At 43.3% G+C, this 16,192-nt stretch overlaps 1 protein-coding gene across 1 annotated transcript in view; it reads right to left on the reverse strand.

Moving 5' to 3' along the window:
• Positions 1-16,192, reverse strand: part of LOC123364581 (dynein axonemal heavy chain 5-like) — a 317,201-nt gene that overhangs the window by 9,210 nt on the left and 291,799 nt on the right. The window contains exons 77-78 of the mRNA XM_045006814.1: positions 11,400-11,608; positions 1,383-1,604 (exon numbers count right to left, since the gene is read on the reverse strand). Of these exons, the coding sequence (XP_044862749.1) occupies positions 1,383-1,604; positions 11,400-11,608 (431 nt within the window). The remainder of the gene's footprint in view (positions 1-1,382; positions 1,605-11,399; positions 11,609-16,192) is intronic.

A 16,192-nucleotide genomic window follows, 5' to 3' on the forward strand; every position in this document is an offset into this window, starting at 1 on the left:
AGCACAGCTTAAAGCGATATGGACGTGGGCATTACTATTATGTAGCTACGTACCTGTGGCTCCCTGAAGCAGAAGAGTATGACTTTGACCTGCTATAGTTAAGCCCATCCCAGATGAGATCCTAAGATTCCTCTTCACAATGGAGCTTCACTGTTCTAACCCACCCCCCATATTTATCCTTTCCTCCCTAGTCAGCCTTGGACACAGCTTTAACCCCTTACTAAGAGGGTGGCCAGCCACACACATGCCAAAACAACTCTTCCGGCTGTGCAGATGAGAGGTACTTGTGTGATCAACTTTGTCTTCCAAGAGCAGCACCTTGTGTTATGTGTCTGAGTGTTAACATTCTGGGGAGCAAACATAGGCGGCAAGTTCTATGGGCCCGTGGTGCCTGGGCATCCGCCCAGGGCACCCCTGCCCCACGCGTCCCCCGGGGCTATTTAAAACAGCCCGGGGCCCCACTCACCACTGGCAACGCAGCGGAGCTGAGTGCCTTCCTGCCTGCTCGCTCCACGTGGCTGCCGGCCCCTTCCTGCAGCCTCTGGGCCGGGTAGGTCTGTGTCCCACCCCAAGTGCCCCAGCAGCCAATGGGAAGCTGCAGGGGCAGTGCCTGCGGGTAGCAGCACATGGAGACTCCTGACCCACTCTGCCTAGGAGCCCCAGGTAAGTACTGCACCCCCCACCCCCTCCCAGAGCCCGTACCCCCCTCCCAGCCCCAAACTCCCTCCCAGTGCCTGCACCCCCACCCCTTTCCCATACCCCCCTCCGGCCCCCAAACTCCCTCCCAGAGCCTGAACCCCCTCTCTCCGCACCCCCTCCTGCTCCCAAACTACCTCCCAGAGCCTGCACCCCCTCTCTCCGCACCCCCTCCTGCTCCCAAACTACCTCCCAGAGCCTGCACCCCCTCTCTCCGCACCCCCTCCCGCTCCCAAACTACCTCCCAGAGCCTGCACCTCCAGCCCAGAGCCTGCACCCCAGACCCCCTCCCCCACCCAAATGCCTTCCCAGAGCCCAATCTCTCACCCGTCCTGCACCCCAATCCCCTGCCCCAAACGAGGGCCTGCACCCCAGACCTCCTCCCCCCACCCAAATTCCCTCCCAGAGCCTTAGGCAGGTGGGGGACAGAGTTTGGGGGGCGCGGGTTCTGGACACCACCAAAATTTCTACAAACCTGCCCGCAAGCCCGACTTTTCCACATTCCAGGGCATGGAGCTGCTATCAATCTATTCCCCCAGGTAGTATTTTATCCCAATTACAATATATTGTGCAATTACTGTCCTAGTCACACTGAATATTTCCTTAAAGCACCCTACTACTGACCAGGCTTTGTTTAATATGCTGTAACTGTGCCACACTCTCTTTGCTGACAATCTGACACTAACCTTTGGCGCAGACTCCGTTAGCTTGGCGTTCCTACGGTCCCAACCTGCTCCGTCCAGGAAAAGGCCATATATGTAAACCCCACCAATGTCAGCCGGAGGAGGGCTGCTAATATCTTCTTTCATCATCCTGGTTACATCATTGTGTAAAATAACACTGTCGAGCGCCCAGCCTTTTGCTAAATTCAAGCGTGTCGTTTCCTGCCGCATGGCAGTTAGGAATCCCTGTAGTAAAACAATGTTAAGTAGAGAGAGAAAAGGAAAGTTTGAGGTTTAGCCATGTCCCACTACTACTTTTTACTTGGTTATAACAGTGACTTAAAAGCATAAAGTGCTACACTACATAATGTCATCTGCTTAACAAATGAAGTGCAATAGTGAAAACCAACTGCTTTCAGATATAATCACTGCGATATGCCCCATTATGGATTTGCTATTTGGGCGTGGGTGCCAAAAAGCCTCCAGCAGTTAGACTTAATTTAACGTATCAAACGTTACATGCATAAAGGAGCCCACTTAGCAGACATACTTTACAGCTACAGATACTTTGGACAGATGGCGAGAGATCTGACAAATATGCCAGATTAATTTAATGTGGTTTGTGTCATTCCTGAACACAGGCAATTGCTTGGCCACAAATAATTTTAGTATTTCACTATATGCTGTACAGCTCTGCTTTTCCAAGAATAATATTGTTAGTCACTTACACTGCCAAAGTACTTTACAAACTTAAATTGAAGTACAAAGTACAAAGGAAGTACGCACAGGAATCAAATCATCTCCCACTGAAATGCAGCCATCACTGGGGTGCAATGCAGTCACTGCTTAATGGCTCGTTACAAAGCTATACTAAATTATTTTATTATATTTTATTCATTTGATGCTCATTTATACAGCACAGTAAACGGCACAGCATTTAGAAACACTATGCGATCCATTTCTGCCCCAAAGAGCTACAATCTAAGACAGACAAGAAGAATAAAACAAAGGTTCAGGGAAGTGAGAGATGGAGCCCAGGAAGAAGTAGGTTTTAAGGACAGAGTTCAAGGAATAGAGAGACTGAGGGTTTGGTGGACAGATGTGGGAGACGTGTGAGGCAGTGAGTTATAAGTATGAAACAAAGGGTGGGGAATGCAAAGGGGGCAGTAAGGTTAGCGGGCTGGTGGTGTCAGTCAGGGAGAAGGAAATGAGACCATCATGGAATTGGAAGCAATGAAAGACCTTCACTGTGAGTACTGGAGACTGTTGTGTGAACGGGCCCATTACTATTATTCACTACTAGCAGCAGAAAGCCCAGGCTGTTGCACAGGTGTAATTTGTAAAGTTGTGTGCACAAAAAAGCCAAAAATGGTTGAGAAGCTAAAACCTGGATGGTAATAGATTGCAAATCCCGGTGATGATTGAACTTGGTGCTAGTCTGAAAAAAAAACATGAATCCTCCACCGTGCTTGGAGCTGTATCTATCACTTCACACTCTCTCGACACTCTAGGCTTCAGAGTGATGTTTGGGGCAATTGTGTATACTGGCTGTGTTGTGTGGGAGGTATATTGTGCTAGGAGAATTCTGTGGATTTGTGCAAGTGGCGAATGGGGGTGCTCGCTGCAGTGATGGGCTACGTGTGTTGGGGGTTGTTGTGTGCGCTGGCTGTGTTATGTGCATGGTTGTGTTCATTTGTGGTTAGGGACTGTTATATTGGGAGATTTGTGTTGATTTGTGTGTGAATTAGGTGTGTGTGCTGTGGTAAGGTGCTATGTGTGTTTGGGGTTATTGTGTGTGTGGGTTGTGTTGTGCTGTGAGAATTGCAGTGAATTGTGTGTGTGGTGAATGAAAGGTATGTGCTGCTGTGAGGGGCTATGTGTGTTTGAGTAATTGTGTATGCTGGTTGTGCTGGTGTGTGGGTGGTTGTGGTGAATTGTGTCTATAGGTGTTGTGCTTGGAGATTTGTGTTGTTTTGTGTGGGTGGCTCTGGGGCATGTGGCGGGGGGCAGTTCTTGGGACAAGTAATCCACCATCTGTGCAGTCTCCCTCACACAACCTGTGAAACTACTGCATGCAAATTAGCTGGAGAGTTAAGAGGGTGATTGGCTGAGTTACCGCTGGTATCACAGTGATCTAGGATTCTTGGCAGGGCAGAGATACATGCCTAAATGTAGCTGTACACTGCACACGTGTAATTCGTAAAGTCAGAATAGCTGAGAACTTAAAAACTGGACAGATCCAGACCGCAAAACCCAGCGATGATTGAACCTGGTGACATTCTGAACAAAAAGAACTCTCAAGCACACTTGTAGTGCTTCCACCACTTCATACTGACTCACCAATATTTTAAGCTTCAGAATGACGCATAGAGTGACAATCCGGGAATCTTACTATTTAGATTTGTATTGCAGTCGACCATGTTGAGCCCTTGGTTCAGAACTGCTTCCAAAGAAAGAAAGGCACCTGCTGAGTCATCAGCATCTTGGTTTAAACAGGTACTGAGCCCACCCACCTCTGCTACTTTTGTGAGAACTGGTGGGATTAGTGCACACAGGATATGGCTGCAGGCGTTGTTTGTCACACTACTGGATTCCTCGTTCCTAGTGCCAGTCCCAAGGCCCGATAAAGCAGGAAGGCTGGGTGATGGCCTGGCAAGCCATCCCCAGAAAACATCTCTAGCTTCAGCACGTGGAAGAAATGGACATAAAACTTTGGCTACTTCACCAGCTTTGGCAGTTTCATCTGCTACTCACAACAGAACCAAGCTTCAGGATTCATCTAAATCAGCCATGTGCAAAGGAGTCAGACCGAATGATGATGGTCCTTCAGTAAACCAAATATGGGGTGGAAGAGCCTGATAATAAAAAGGCATATCCACTTCTGCAGCAATGTCAGTGCCTGAGGATGGGATTGTGGAATAACTGGTCGTTAAGAGCTGCTGGAAAAACGACTCTCCTGGCTGAAGAATTGGAAAGGCTGAATGTTGATATATGCAGTGTGCAGGAGTCATGGTGGGATTTGAGCACCAAGAGCACAACTGTGACTCATAGAGGTCAGACCTTTTCATTGTTACATGGACGATGAGCATGCTGGTGTTACTCTGGTTTTGTGCCTGAGGGTGCAACTGGCAATACGGACTTGGCACACTTCATCTCCAGGCCTGATAGCTCCCATTTTCAGTTTGAAGGTAGAATGTGTGGTAGTTATTATTGCATATGCTCCACATGATACTAGGCCTGAGACTGAAAAAGATTTTTTTTTTTTACCATGTTAGACGACACTGGATCCGATACATCACCCTGACTTCATACTGTCACCTTAGGGAGATATGAACATGAAAACTGGCCATGACCGAACTGGATCTGAACTGGAACTGGGACCACACAGCTTACCGGAAGGGAGATCAGATAATGATGTGCATCTATAAGAATGTGCTTCCACACACAGACTATTTTTAATGGCTACCTAGTTTCAGCAAAACAAGTGCCATAACTACACATTTTGATATCCATCAGGCAACAATGCAACTTTGGATCACATTTTGAAATCCTTGACTAAAATCATCTGTGGATCTATGTGTATTTAGGATTGCTGATCTTGCTCTAGAATCTGATGATCGACTCCTAATAGTTCCATTTTAAAAGTTCCAGAGATGACATCTATGGCATGGAAATGCTTCAATGTTCATAAGCTTCACGAAGAAATTATCACTAATAGTTACCCGGTAGTGATTTCCAACAAATATTCTATATTAGATGATCAATTGCATTCCACAGAGGAAGAATGGACTTTGGGATTCTATCAGAGAGGTTGCTGGAAAACAACTGGGACTAAGGAGAATGAACAAGCAATGTTGGATTACAGATGACTACATCAAATTATGGGAGAGAAAAAAAGAGGTGTGATGCAAAAGGGATGCACTAGTAGGTCAGAGATGAGTCAGCGAAGAGATGAGGAAATGGATAATAGAGGAAAAGAAATGCCTTGAATGAGCAATCAAGAGGGCCTTCTGGAATGATCATAATCAATGATGAAATAGTATGGCACAGTACATTGAGGAAGCCTCTGAAAGACATAGATCATGGAATATTAGGGTTGGAAGGGACCTCAGAAGGTCATCTAGTCCAACCCCCTGCTCAAAGGATCAATCCCCAGACTGATTTTTGCCCCAGATCCCTAAATGGCCCCCTCAAAGATTGAACTCACAACCCTGGGTTTAGCAGGCCAATGCTCAAACCATTGAGCTATCCCTCCCCTCCATGACCAGAAATGTGTATTTGTCCTAAATGGAAGGCCATTCTTGTGGCTTCTGCAAGTTAAGGATAAAAATGGAGACTACTGCCAGGATGTTGATGCACAACTTAAGCACTCACATGATAATTTTTGTGAATTAATTAACAGATCCCCACCAAGCTGTAAACTACAACTTAATCAAAAAATGAATCCAGCAGAAAACAGGCTGGTGACATTAGAGGAAGTTACATTTGTGATTAAACAGTTATGACATGATAAAGCATCTGGTCTTGACAATATTTTACCATAACTGCTAAAGAGCGGAGGCCTGAATTTTGTTCACTGGCTTCACAAACTTGTCTTAAAAGTTTAAGAAATGAGTCATATTCCATAAGATTGGAAAAAAGATTGCATCATCCCTTTTTTCAAAAAAAGAAGAGCAATCAGCTTGCTCAAATTATAGGGGAATATTGCTCCTGCCAATCAGGATCGTATTACTGAACCAACTGAAATACTGTCTCAACCCAAAAATGAGAGACAACCAGAGTGGTTTCCACACAACTGATCAGCAATCCATGGTAGATATGCTGTATTGAAAATTATTGAAAAACAACTAGAACAACAAAAGGAAGCTAACATCACATTTATAGACTTTGCAGCTCCTTTGTACTCAGTGCACCAATAAGTACTGCAGATACTGCTACACCAGTATGGGATGCCTGAGGATTTAGTGTGCTAGTGGAGGAACTGTACTTGGGTACATTTAGCTGTGGGAGGGTCAAGGTTGCATTACAGACTGGTTTTCAGTAGAATCAGGAATATGCAAAGTTGTGTTCTCTCATGTAGGTTATTTAATGTTCTAATGGACTATCTGATGACAAAACTGACTGAGGCCAAAGTAGGAGGTGTGAAATTTAAAGATTCATCTTTAGAGGATCTCAAATATGTGGATAATATTGCTTTACCTGAAGAGTCTACTGACCAACCATAGCTAATGCTAGAAGAGCTGCAAAAAACTGCAGAATCTATAGGATTTAAGATCAATGGCAATAAAACCAAATGCACACCTCTTATAAACAAACAAAAAAAAACGATCTGCTAACACTGCATGTTGATGGCAGTGACACTGACTGGGTGAATAGTTTCTCTGCCTGGGTAGCTGTTTGACCACAGGAGGATCTATATCCAGAGAAGTCACACACATTGGATCAGTCTTCCATCATGGCATTTCAGCATCATCAAAGGCCTCTGGCTGTGTGACAACTAAGATACAAGTGTTTCACATGGTAGTCATGACAACTCTGTTATATGGAGCAGAAATATGGCCATTAAAAACAGCCAAGGAGAGGAAGCTAAACAGTTTTCAGTGTCAATAGTTATGGCACATTCTTAATATTCATTGGTTTGATATTGTCACAACAAGGAGATCCTTAGATGAGCCTGGCAAGTTGCAATTGTGCACTAGTGGAGAACAAGACGACTGCAATGGTGGGTTTATGTCTGCAGTGCACAAGAAGTTATGCTTTTACCAAAGGTTTATAGAACTGAGATCAAAGGAAGTAGAACACAAGGCTGGACATGAACAAGGTTGGAAGATGCAATTTTGAGGGATTCAGGAAATCTAAATCCTCCCATACAGACTCTTGCTGAAGGAAGAAGACTTGAAAGGAACTATTCAAGGTGGAAGCCCATCTTACATGCCACCATAGCCACATCTTAGCCATATGAATCTGCTGCTGGTGCGTTTCGTAAGTGCGTATTACATCTCAAGTTTAGAGAGCTTAGATGCATAAGATAAGGCAAACACACTGTCTCAGTTAATCTACATTGCGACCTTCCTACTATCATTCTAGAAAGCCCAGCACAGGAGCATTTTAAAGAGGTTTTGTGTTAACAAATATAATTATAATTGGGTTAGAAGTAGTTGGGATCTCTATTATATAGCTAAGGGAGTTAGTGAGTAATGGCCAAATTGTGTCATCAGATATGCCCATTAGCTCAAAGCAGAAGCTATATGACGAGAATATGTTTTCCCTCTCAGTCTGTAGAAATGATACCAGTACCAATATTTCAAAGTAGAAACATAAAACTAAAAGCCAAGTATCCTTATTCGGAAGGCTGCAGAGAGGTACCAGATCCCAGATAAACTATGAAAAGAAAGCACAGAGAAGAGATTAAAGTACAGAGGGCAGGGTGAGGAAAGTGGTTCAAATGCTTGGCCAAACAAGGAAATAGTGATAATAATAAATAAAATACTACTAATAATAAATCATAAGAAGGGAAGGATAGCTGTCCATTGGGAGCAAGCCTGAGACAGAAGGCAGAGATCAGCTATTATCACAAAGATGGCAGGACCCATTCATTGTGTATAGCGGGGTTCATAACACTCATCAGCACACTGGAAAGAATCCTAGTCAATGCAAGAGATGGGCTGATATTGCAAGGGCTGGCTGTCCAACGATTCTACCATTACTGAGGGTGAATCAAGAAGGAACAGGATGTAAATCAGTTCTCCTACCACTTCTCTCTCCCTTGTGACAACTGACTATTGCGTGGTGTTTTGTTTCAGTTTCTAATGGTCTATGCCATTTTCATTCAGATTTTGAAGTAGGGCAAGATATTTAATCCCACTCACCTGCATGCCCTTCAGCATATTCACTAGAGGCGACTGACATGAACAAGAGCTTTGTTTTCTTTCCCTTTGAAGAACTAATACAATCTAACTTTGACTCTTTGGATGTGGAGGACCAAGACAACTGGGTGATATGCTGTGGTAGACTGAAGTCAATTATGCTTATTGTTACAATAAACGTGTTTTCCTCTTCACCTCACCCAGCTAACGTGGGAGGCCTCCCTTTATGGTTTATTTCATATTTCTCAGCTATGCTTGCAAAACAGACGCATCATTGTGTTACAGTGGAAATAAGTGTGCACTGGAGAATGGGGCACTGCACCTTAGAGGAGAACCCTTTCCTACTTGCCTGGAACACTACGCCCCTGCTGCAGCAGAAAGCAGTGCTTGTGGTTTGGGTTGTTTGTTTTTTTTTATCACTCACATTAAAACTTCTTTTTTGACACAAAAACAAAAACAAAGTCACCATACTAGCTTGTGGTGAAAGTGCAGTAGAGCAAGGGTACCATTTGCTGCCTGTAGCCTGGAGGTGCAAAGATGCATGAAAGGTGCTAACATTTTTTAAACCACATATTAATCACATTTGTCTCACTTCTAAAAAAGATTTAGTGCTAGATTAATTACTGGGGTGGGTGATAGTCTAGGTCAGGTCTCATTTTACTCAAACCGGTTTGCTTGGCCAAGTATAGACAGACATGAAAGGAACAGGGTTTCTTTCACAAATGGGCCTGTTCCTCCTCTGACACCAGTATAAATCTGGAGGATTTCCCATGAAGTCACTGAAGTTGCCCTAGTTTAGAACCAGCATAAGTCAGAACAGAATCAGGGCCTCTATTTTTAATGCAAGAGCACACTGTATTCTGATTGCAGCAGATTTATCTTCTTTTCTTGTGTTAACCATTACCATCAGCAATAGACTGATGCAAAGAGAAGACAGCAGTCTATCCAGAGGGGGATAAAGACATAGACTTCTGAGATACACAAGTGAGAGGCGTTCTTGACTATTTATAAGTTATTATTAATAAGCCAGTTTTGCAAGTAAAATTAATTCTTTATCCCTCCGAGCCCATTTTTGTACATGGAAATTCATTTTCTAAATCTCTGATCCATGTAATAGTGATTTTAAAAAAAATCATAACTATATTATCATCAATTATAATAATTGTAAATAAAATATAACACAATATTTCACCAAATGGGAACTCCACCACAGTCTGGGCAATACAAAAATAACCTTCTGACTCTTACATTTGTAATTGCTGACACAAATGAACATTAAAGTCATGTAAACATACAATATTCAGGGATTCTTCTGTACACTTCACAGGTTTAGAGAATTTTACAAATGTGTGTTACGTAGTGTTAAATTTGCACATTTCTGCAAGCTCTTCCTGAGTTGTTGTGGTCTATTAAGTCCCAGCTTCTTTGGAGACATTTTATTCTGATTACTTGGCTTCTTTTTGAGGTGTCCAGATGTCCAGAGCCAACAAGTAGGATGCCCATTTTAGCCTGGCAGAATTGCAAACCTGTCACTAGGCCAAGGCATGAACAAAGCCAACTAACATGGCCAGAGTGAAAACTATGTCTGTTCTGGGGTATCTTTAGTGCAAAATCTAGCAGCACTAAGTGAAGAAAATGTCAGGAAACAGTATGAATATTGAGATGTCTAACCATACACCAGACAAGTACTGGTGCTTACACAGCACTTCACATTACCAAAATAGTGTATCTACAGTAACTTGGTCTACACTGGGGGGGGGTCGAACTAAGGTACGCAAGTTCAGCTACGCGAATAGCTTACCCGTCCTCACGGCGCGGGATCGAAGTCCGCGGCTCCCCCGTTGACTCCGCCACCGCTGTTCGCGGTGGTGGAGTTCCGGAGTCGACGGGAGCGCGTTCGGAGTTTGATATATCGCGTCTAGATGAGACGCGATATATCGAACTCCGAGAAGTCGATCGCTACCCGCCGACCCGGGCGGGTAGTATGGACATACCCTTACTGATCCTCACAGCACCCCTGGTGAGGCAGGTAAGACAGCAACTGATCTGACAGCATAATAGCAATTCAGGGATATTTTAAAGTGCCTGTAATGGACTCTAACTGACTCTTGTGGACAAAATCAAATGGTAAACTATAATAGCTTCTTTGAACCCAACAGATGCTGTCGCAGTTTACCATGGGTCTCCTATATCCTTTGATTCTGATGTCTGTAGGACAGGACATTGGGACTATAAAATTGTGAAGGTGGACTATTTACTCTCCAAAACAGCCAGTCCAGACAGGCACCTGAATATCCTCCACCCTCAGCCCAGGAGAATGTTTGCCACACCCATCTCCATCACTAATTTTTCTCTCTGGGCAACTGCATCAGCTAACATTTACATTGCTAACATCCATTAATAAAAATACATCTTTAAAATAACTCTCGGTTCCACAAAATTGGCCACGCACTCCCCTGAGACATCTCAGAATCCATCATTTCCAGAAGTCACAGTTCCCAGAAATATCTGCTGCATCATGAAACTTTCATCTGTGTGCACAGCCATACAAAGCTGCCACATGATGAAGCTGTGAATTCTTCATTCCTTTCTTCCACCCTCAGCCCTTCTCTTTGTTGCCTTTTGCTTTGTTATGTCTGACCTATTTTGGACTATGCAGTGTGGGGACTGTGTTCTTTATCTCTCTGCAAATTGCCTAGCACAATTTTAGGTGCTGTATACAGAATAACTCCACATTATAGAACTGGCCCACAAGGGCCCAGAGGCAAGTCCCATTTTATCCATGAATGGCATTTTTTCAAACTTTCTTTTTTAAATGTAATTATTTCATACTCTAGGGAGCTTTAAATAAATGAATGACAAACAAATGACTCTTATTACAGGGCAAGGGAAGGGAAGAAAAAGAAAGAAAAAAGGGAGTAAGGAGTTGAAATGTGCAGAAACTCATTGAGCCTATTTATATACATTCTATTATTATTATAATAACTTGATGGTGCTGCTTCCTGTTATTTCAGTAACAATATTTTGGTCTAATAAACATCTCATCCTTACGGTTTGGAACTTATTTAACTCAGGACACAATTATGACTGAGTTAGCTGGAAGCTTCCTCAAGTTATCATTTAGTTATTGCATAGGATTTAAAATACCACGTTTAGGCTAACTTGGTAACCTTACCTGTGGATTAAAGAATCCTGTCATCCAGAATTGATTTGGTCGGCCATCCAGGAGCCAGCTGCTAAATTGTTGGTTTCTTTCAAGAAGCTCAGTAAACCAAAACCCTAAAGTAGCAGATTCCCAGGAAATCTTGAACCAAAGCTTTGGAATTCTGGCATCATACATGTTATCCAAAGCATCTCGCAAGTCTTCCGACATAATAATGGTCCCTGAATTATAAGTAAAACATGTACAGAATGAACTTCTCCCCAGCTTCCAAAGGCAATTAAAACTTCTAAACAATATTCTAAATCCAAAAGGATCTCTCTTGTTGAGCCTTAATTATACAACTGTTCAAACGAAGTCTTATCAGTTTGCAATTAATTACAACAAATATATAAGTCTCAGTCCATGGCTAATAATGAATAAAGGACATTTCTTATAATATTATTTGAAGAAATAAAGAGATTTTTTTCAATCAACTTTTTTCCCAATTTATATTCATTGAATTGACACTGTGCTTGTAAATGTGATGAATTGTTTCAATATAAGTATATTTTAATGGTCTTCCTTCACACTATCAGAGAGAGATGTATACTGTATATGATAAAGAATATATTCATTGCAATTATTTTGTTACAGATCATGAGTCCATGCATTTTCATTACTAAGAGCTCTCAATAGTGAAATAGTAAAGTAATGGCAGAGATACAGTCAAATGTTTTCTTTTTGGCAGTGGTGGTCCACACACATATGCTACATATAGTACAGTGGTTTCCATTAAAAAAGGTTGGTGTTTACTGCTTGTACAATAATTAACCTCACTGTGAAATCCACAGTATTCTGTAAACCAGAGGTTCTCAGCCTCTGGTCTGTGGAACACATGCTGCTGGTCCACAGTGAGCTGGCTGTCCTCCATATTTTGAGCTCCTAAATTGTATTAAAAGACATCTATAATAAATTAAATATAGCAACGAGCCCAATGTATCCCAGTTCTGATTAGAAGCCCTAGGTATTACCGCAATACAAATAACAATTATATTTTGATATAAACCACTGCTGTATCTGCCTCAGGGATTGAATGTTATTGCAGATAGAATGAGGTAGCTCAGGGAACTGTACATGGGAGGGAAAGGGAGGTGATCTGTGTGACTATGAATGGGAGGGCGGGTGATCCAGCAGATTACCTCTGTGTTCTGGTGAGGTCCACACTATGGAAACCTCTTTCCTACACTATTCTCTGGTTCACTGAGATAAAATTTGACAAACCTGGGGTGAGAGAAGGGAGTGGTGTGTCAAGGAACCAAACTTCAGTCCATAGTTTAGGTGGACTCCTGATTCCTTGCTGACAGCTCTCACATAGCAGCGTCCGTGAGTAAGGCTATGTTTATGTCACGGAGGCCATGGAAGTCACAGAATCTGTGACTTCCAGGGACCTCTGTGACATTCTCTGCTTCAGCCCCAGAAGCTGCAGTACTCTCGAGCTGGCAGCCAGTGGGGCCCTGGCAGGGTTGCAGTGACAGCAGCAACAGGTGCTCCAGCGACAGGTGCAGACTCCTGAGGGGGCCCTCCTCAGGGTTCCAGTGACGGGTGACAGCCTTGCATGGGGAGAGATGGACGCCTCGGGCGAGGGGCTGGGAGTGTCCCATTTTCTCTTTGGGAAATATGGTCACCCTGCAGCTTCCAGCTCCCACAGGCAGAGGGGGAACCCCACAGATCCAAGCCACCACAATGGTGTGGGAAAATTATGGAGCCGCAGCAGCAAAAGTCACAGACAGGTCACGGCTTCCGTGAATTTTTGTTTATTGCCCCTGACTTGTCCATGACTTTTACGAAAAATAACCATGACAAAATCTTAGCCTTATCCATGAGTAGTGCTTTCTACCATCTCCAGTTGGCTATAAGACTCCATCCCTTCTTGGCAAACAATAACCTGGCTCAATTATACCTGCCTTCCTCACCTCCTGTCTGTGCAATATTCCTAGGCAAGAAGCTGTTAGCTTTTAGGAAACTCCAACTAGTTCAGAATGCTGCAGTGCATCTCTTCAGCAACACTGGTTTTCCACAGATCATCGAGTCAAGTTCAAGATCTCAGTCCTTATCCAGAAGATGTTCAATGGCTAGCTCCAGAATATCTAAAAGATCATCTAAAGCTCTGAGATGAAGAGCACTGTTGACAACTTCACTTCATGGCCACACTACACTAAGAGTAAAGCTCGTCTGTGCAGGAGACGGGCAAGTCCGAGACTATAGAACGAACTCCTCCAGGAACCACCCCAAGAATATCATAAATGTCACCACCTTCTGCTCCACATTCAAGGGGCATTTCTTCAACTTGGCCTTCTCTAACATAAACACAGCAAAAACAACGAGGCGTCCTTGTGGAACCTTAGAGCTAGTCTACACTGGCAGTGCTTTAACGTGCCTTGTGTGGTCACCTCCACAAGGGGTGTAACTACCAGCTGGGGCACTGTCTACACTGGCACTTTACAGCGCTGTAACTTGCTGCGCTCAGGGGGGTGTTTTTTCACACCCCTGAGTGAGAAAATTGCAGCACTGTAAATTGCCAGTGTAGACAAGCCCTGAGTTTCTCTCCCTCGTTCACACACAGGCACAAGCTCAGCCCCACTCCCTTAATGTCCCTCCACGGATACATGCATGCATGCAGGGATCTGCTCTCTGCTGCCAGCTGCTCCCAGCAGATGTGCCCAGACTGCCGTGGAAGGGGTGTGTGCTCCCCACAGATTTTTTGCTCCCCCATTTTTCTGCAGAGAAGCCAAGAAATCTGCGGAATGTATGAATTCTGCACTCCCCGAGGCGCAGAATTCCCCCAGGAGCAGAGGGCAGTACAGGAGCCAGCTATGCCATCTCTACACCCATTAGGGACTTCCCTATGCTGCAGCTTCATAGTTAGGGAGACACAACCAGACTCTGTTCCCTGTGCACCATCTGAGAGACACCAGGGAGTCTCCCACTACAACTGGGAACACTGTTCCACATGTCCCTCTGTGATGACTCATGATTGTCGCTGAAAATAATAAACCAGACTTTTGTTACGAACTTGAAGTAAACTTAACAAAAGAGCTGTAGAGGCTGAGAAGATGTGCTCAGTGCCCTGGCCTTGGCTACATCTCTGCATTACTATGCTGAGTGAGTGGGTGTGAGCTTTGGCAGCAGGGATATCGTGCTTGAGTTGCAGCACCAGGGCAGACTGAATGCCATCTGTGGGCGTTGCTATGCATTCCAGCAGCTCAGATGCTTTGATAAAAATAAAATAGTGGAGAGAAATTGGATTAATTACCAACTGAGAGGGACAGCTACAGCTATTCCAGAAAACAGGAACACTCAAATAACAAGGACTGGAAAGCAGACACAGGGTATGTTGAGTGCATAATGCAACACCATACATTTCTACTATTTAACTAATGGAAAACAGGAGGCAGCCCGCTGTAAAGGGGCTGACTGAACATTTCATGAACTTAACATGACTGGCTGTAATGTTCTATGAACTTCACTTGCCTGCTGTTTATAACAGTTATTTTTGGATTTTATGTGGTCGGGTCCCCTTTCATGGGTACAATGAAGCCCATTTTAAGATGACAGATTAAAGGTCAGATCATTTAAAGGCGCTGAAGGGTCTTTTTCGATATTTCTAAAATAATTTGTACTGTAGCCATACTGCACGTAGATTAGAGCTTTTAAAACAGGTTTCTACCTGAGTTGCCCTGTCCCTGGCTATGCCTGCACAATTAAGTAGGGGTGTGATTTTCCTGCTGGCACATACCTACTTGTGCTAGCTCTTATCGAGCTAGGGCAAGTAGAAATAGCTGTGTAGCTGTGGTCACACTAGCAGTGGCAGCAGAGGCATAGATGAGCTATGCCAAGCACATATACACACAGCACCCCTCGCTCATAGTGTAGATGCAGCCTCTTTTGGCTTCCAACTACTGTGCAGAGAAAGAGGCAAGGTAAAGCTCCTGTAGGTGTTCAGTTCAATACGGAACAAGACTACAGTTTTTGTGGCTAATTAAAGTAATTATGTCAAGGAGCTGCACAGCTACATCCTAGCACATTTATCCTATTCTGTGGCTCTGTTTTTAGTGACTCACCATGTAACAGAATGAAAGCTTTGTTCGCTTTGTATTATCTGAGGGCTTGGCGGAGTTCCATTTTTTCCCCATATTTTGATGGATAATATATGTTTATTTTTTCCTATTTTTATCAATTTAAATCTTTACAGTTGCATGGAATTATGGGGTTTAAGCATTTCTTTAGTTTTTATCTATTTAAATTCTCACAATTATGAGAAATTATGGGACTGTCAGCCAATAATTATTTAATGACAGTAGACAATGAGATTCAAAAAGTCAAAGCTTTATAACTGTTAAAATACCAATTGGCAATATCACATGTCAACATTTATAAAAGAAATGTCCTTAAATCAAACTCTAATAAGTTAAGCAGCATTTTCCTTACTTTGCCTAGCTGTAAATTTGGATTATTATAGATGGAAGTAGTTTTTAATTGGTTTGCGTGTGTCCAGTGAAACTGATGTTCATTTACAGATAAAAATTTAATCATTCCAAGCCTAATTATGTGTATACAGTAGCCCCTTGTTACTACTTGCGCTCACACCTATCTCTATAATGAGCTGGATCTGAACATCCTGAAATATGGGAAGGTTCGGATTTGGACCAGTTGTGAACTTCTTCATTTGGAAGAATTTGCCTCTAGCTAGAGAGGTGAAGATCCAGATGTGCAGCTCAAATTAGCGGTTGGGATCTTAAGCTCTGGTTTCAGCTAGAACATGATTT

Source organism: Mauremys mutica, chromosome 2 (genome assembly GCF_020497125.1).
Source record: "Mauremys mutica isolate MM-2020 ecotype Southern chromosome 2, ASM2049712v1, whole genome shotgun sequence".
NCBI classification, from domain to species: Eukaryota; Metazoa; Chordata; order Testudines; family Geoemydidae; genus Mauremys; species Mauremys mutica.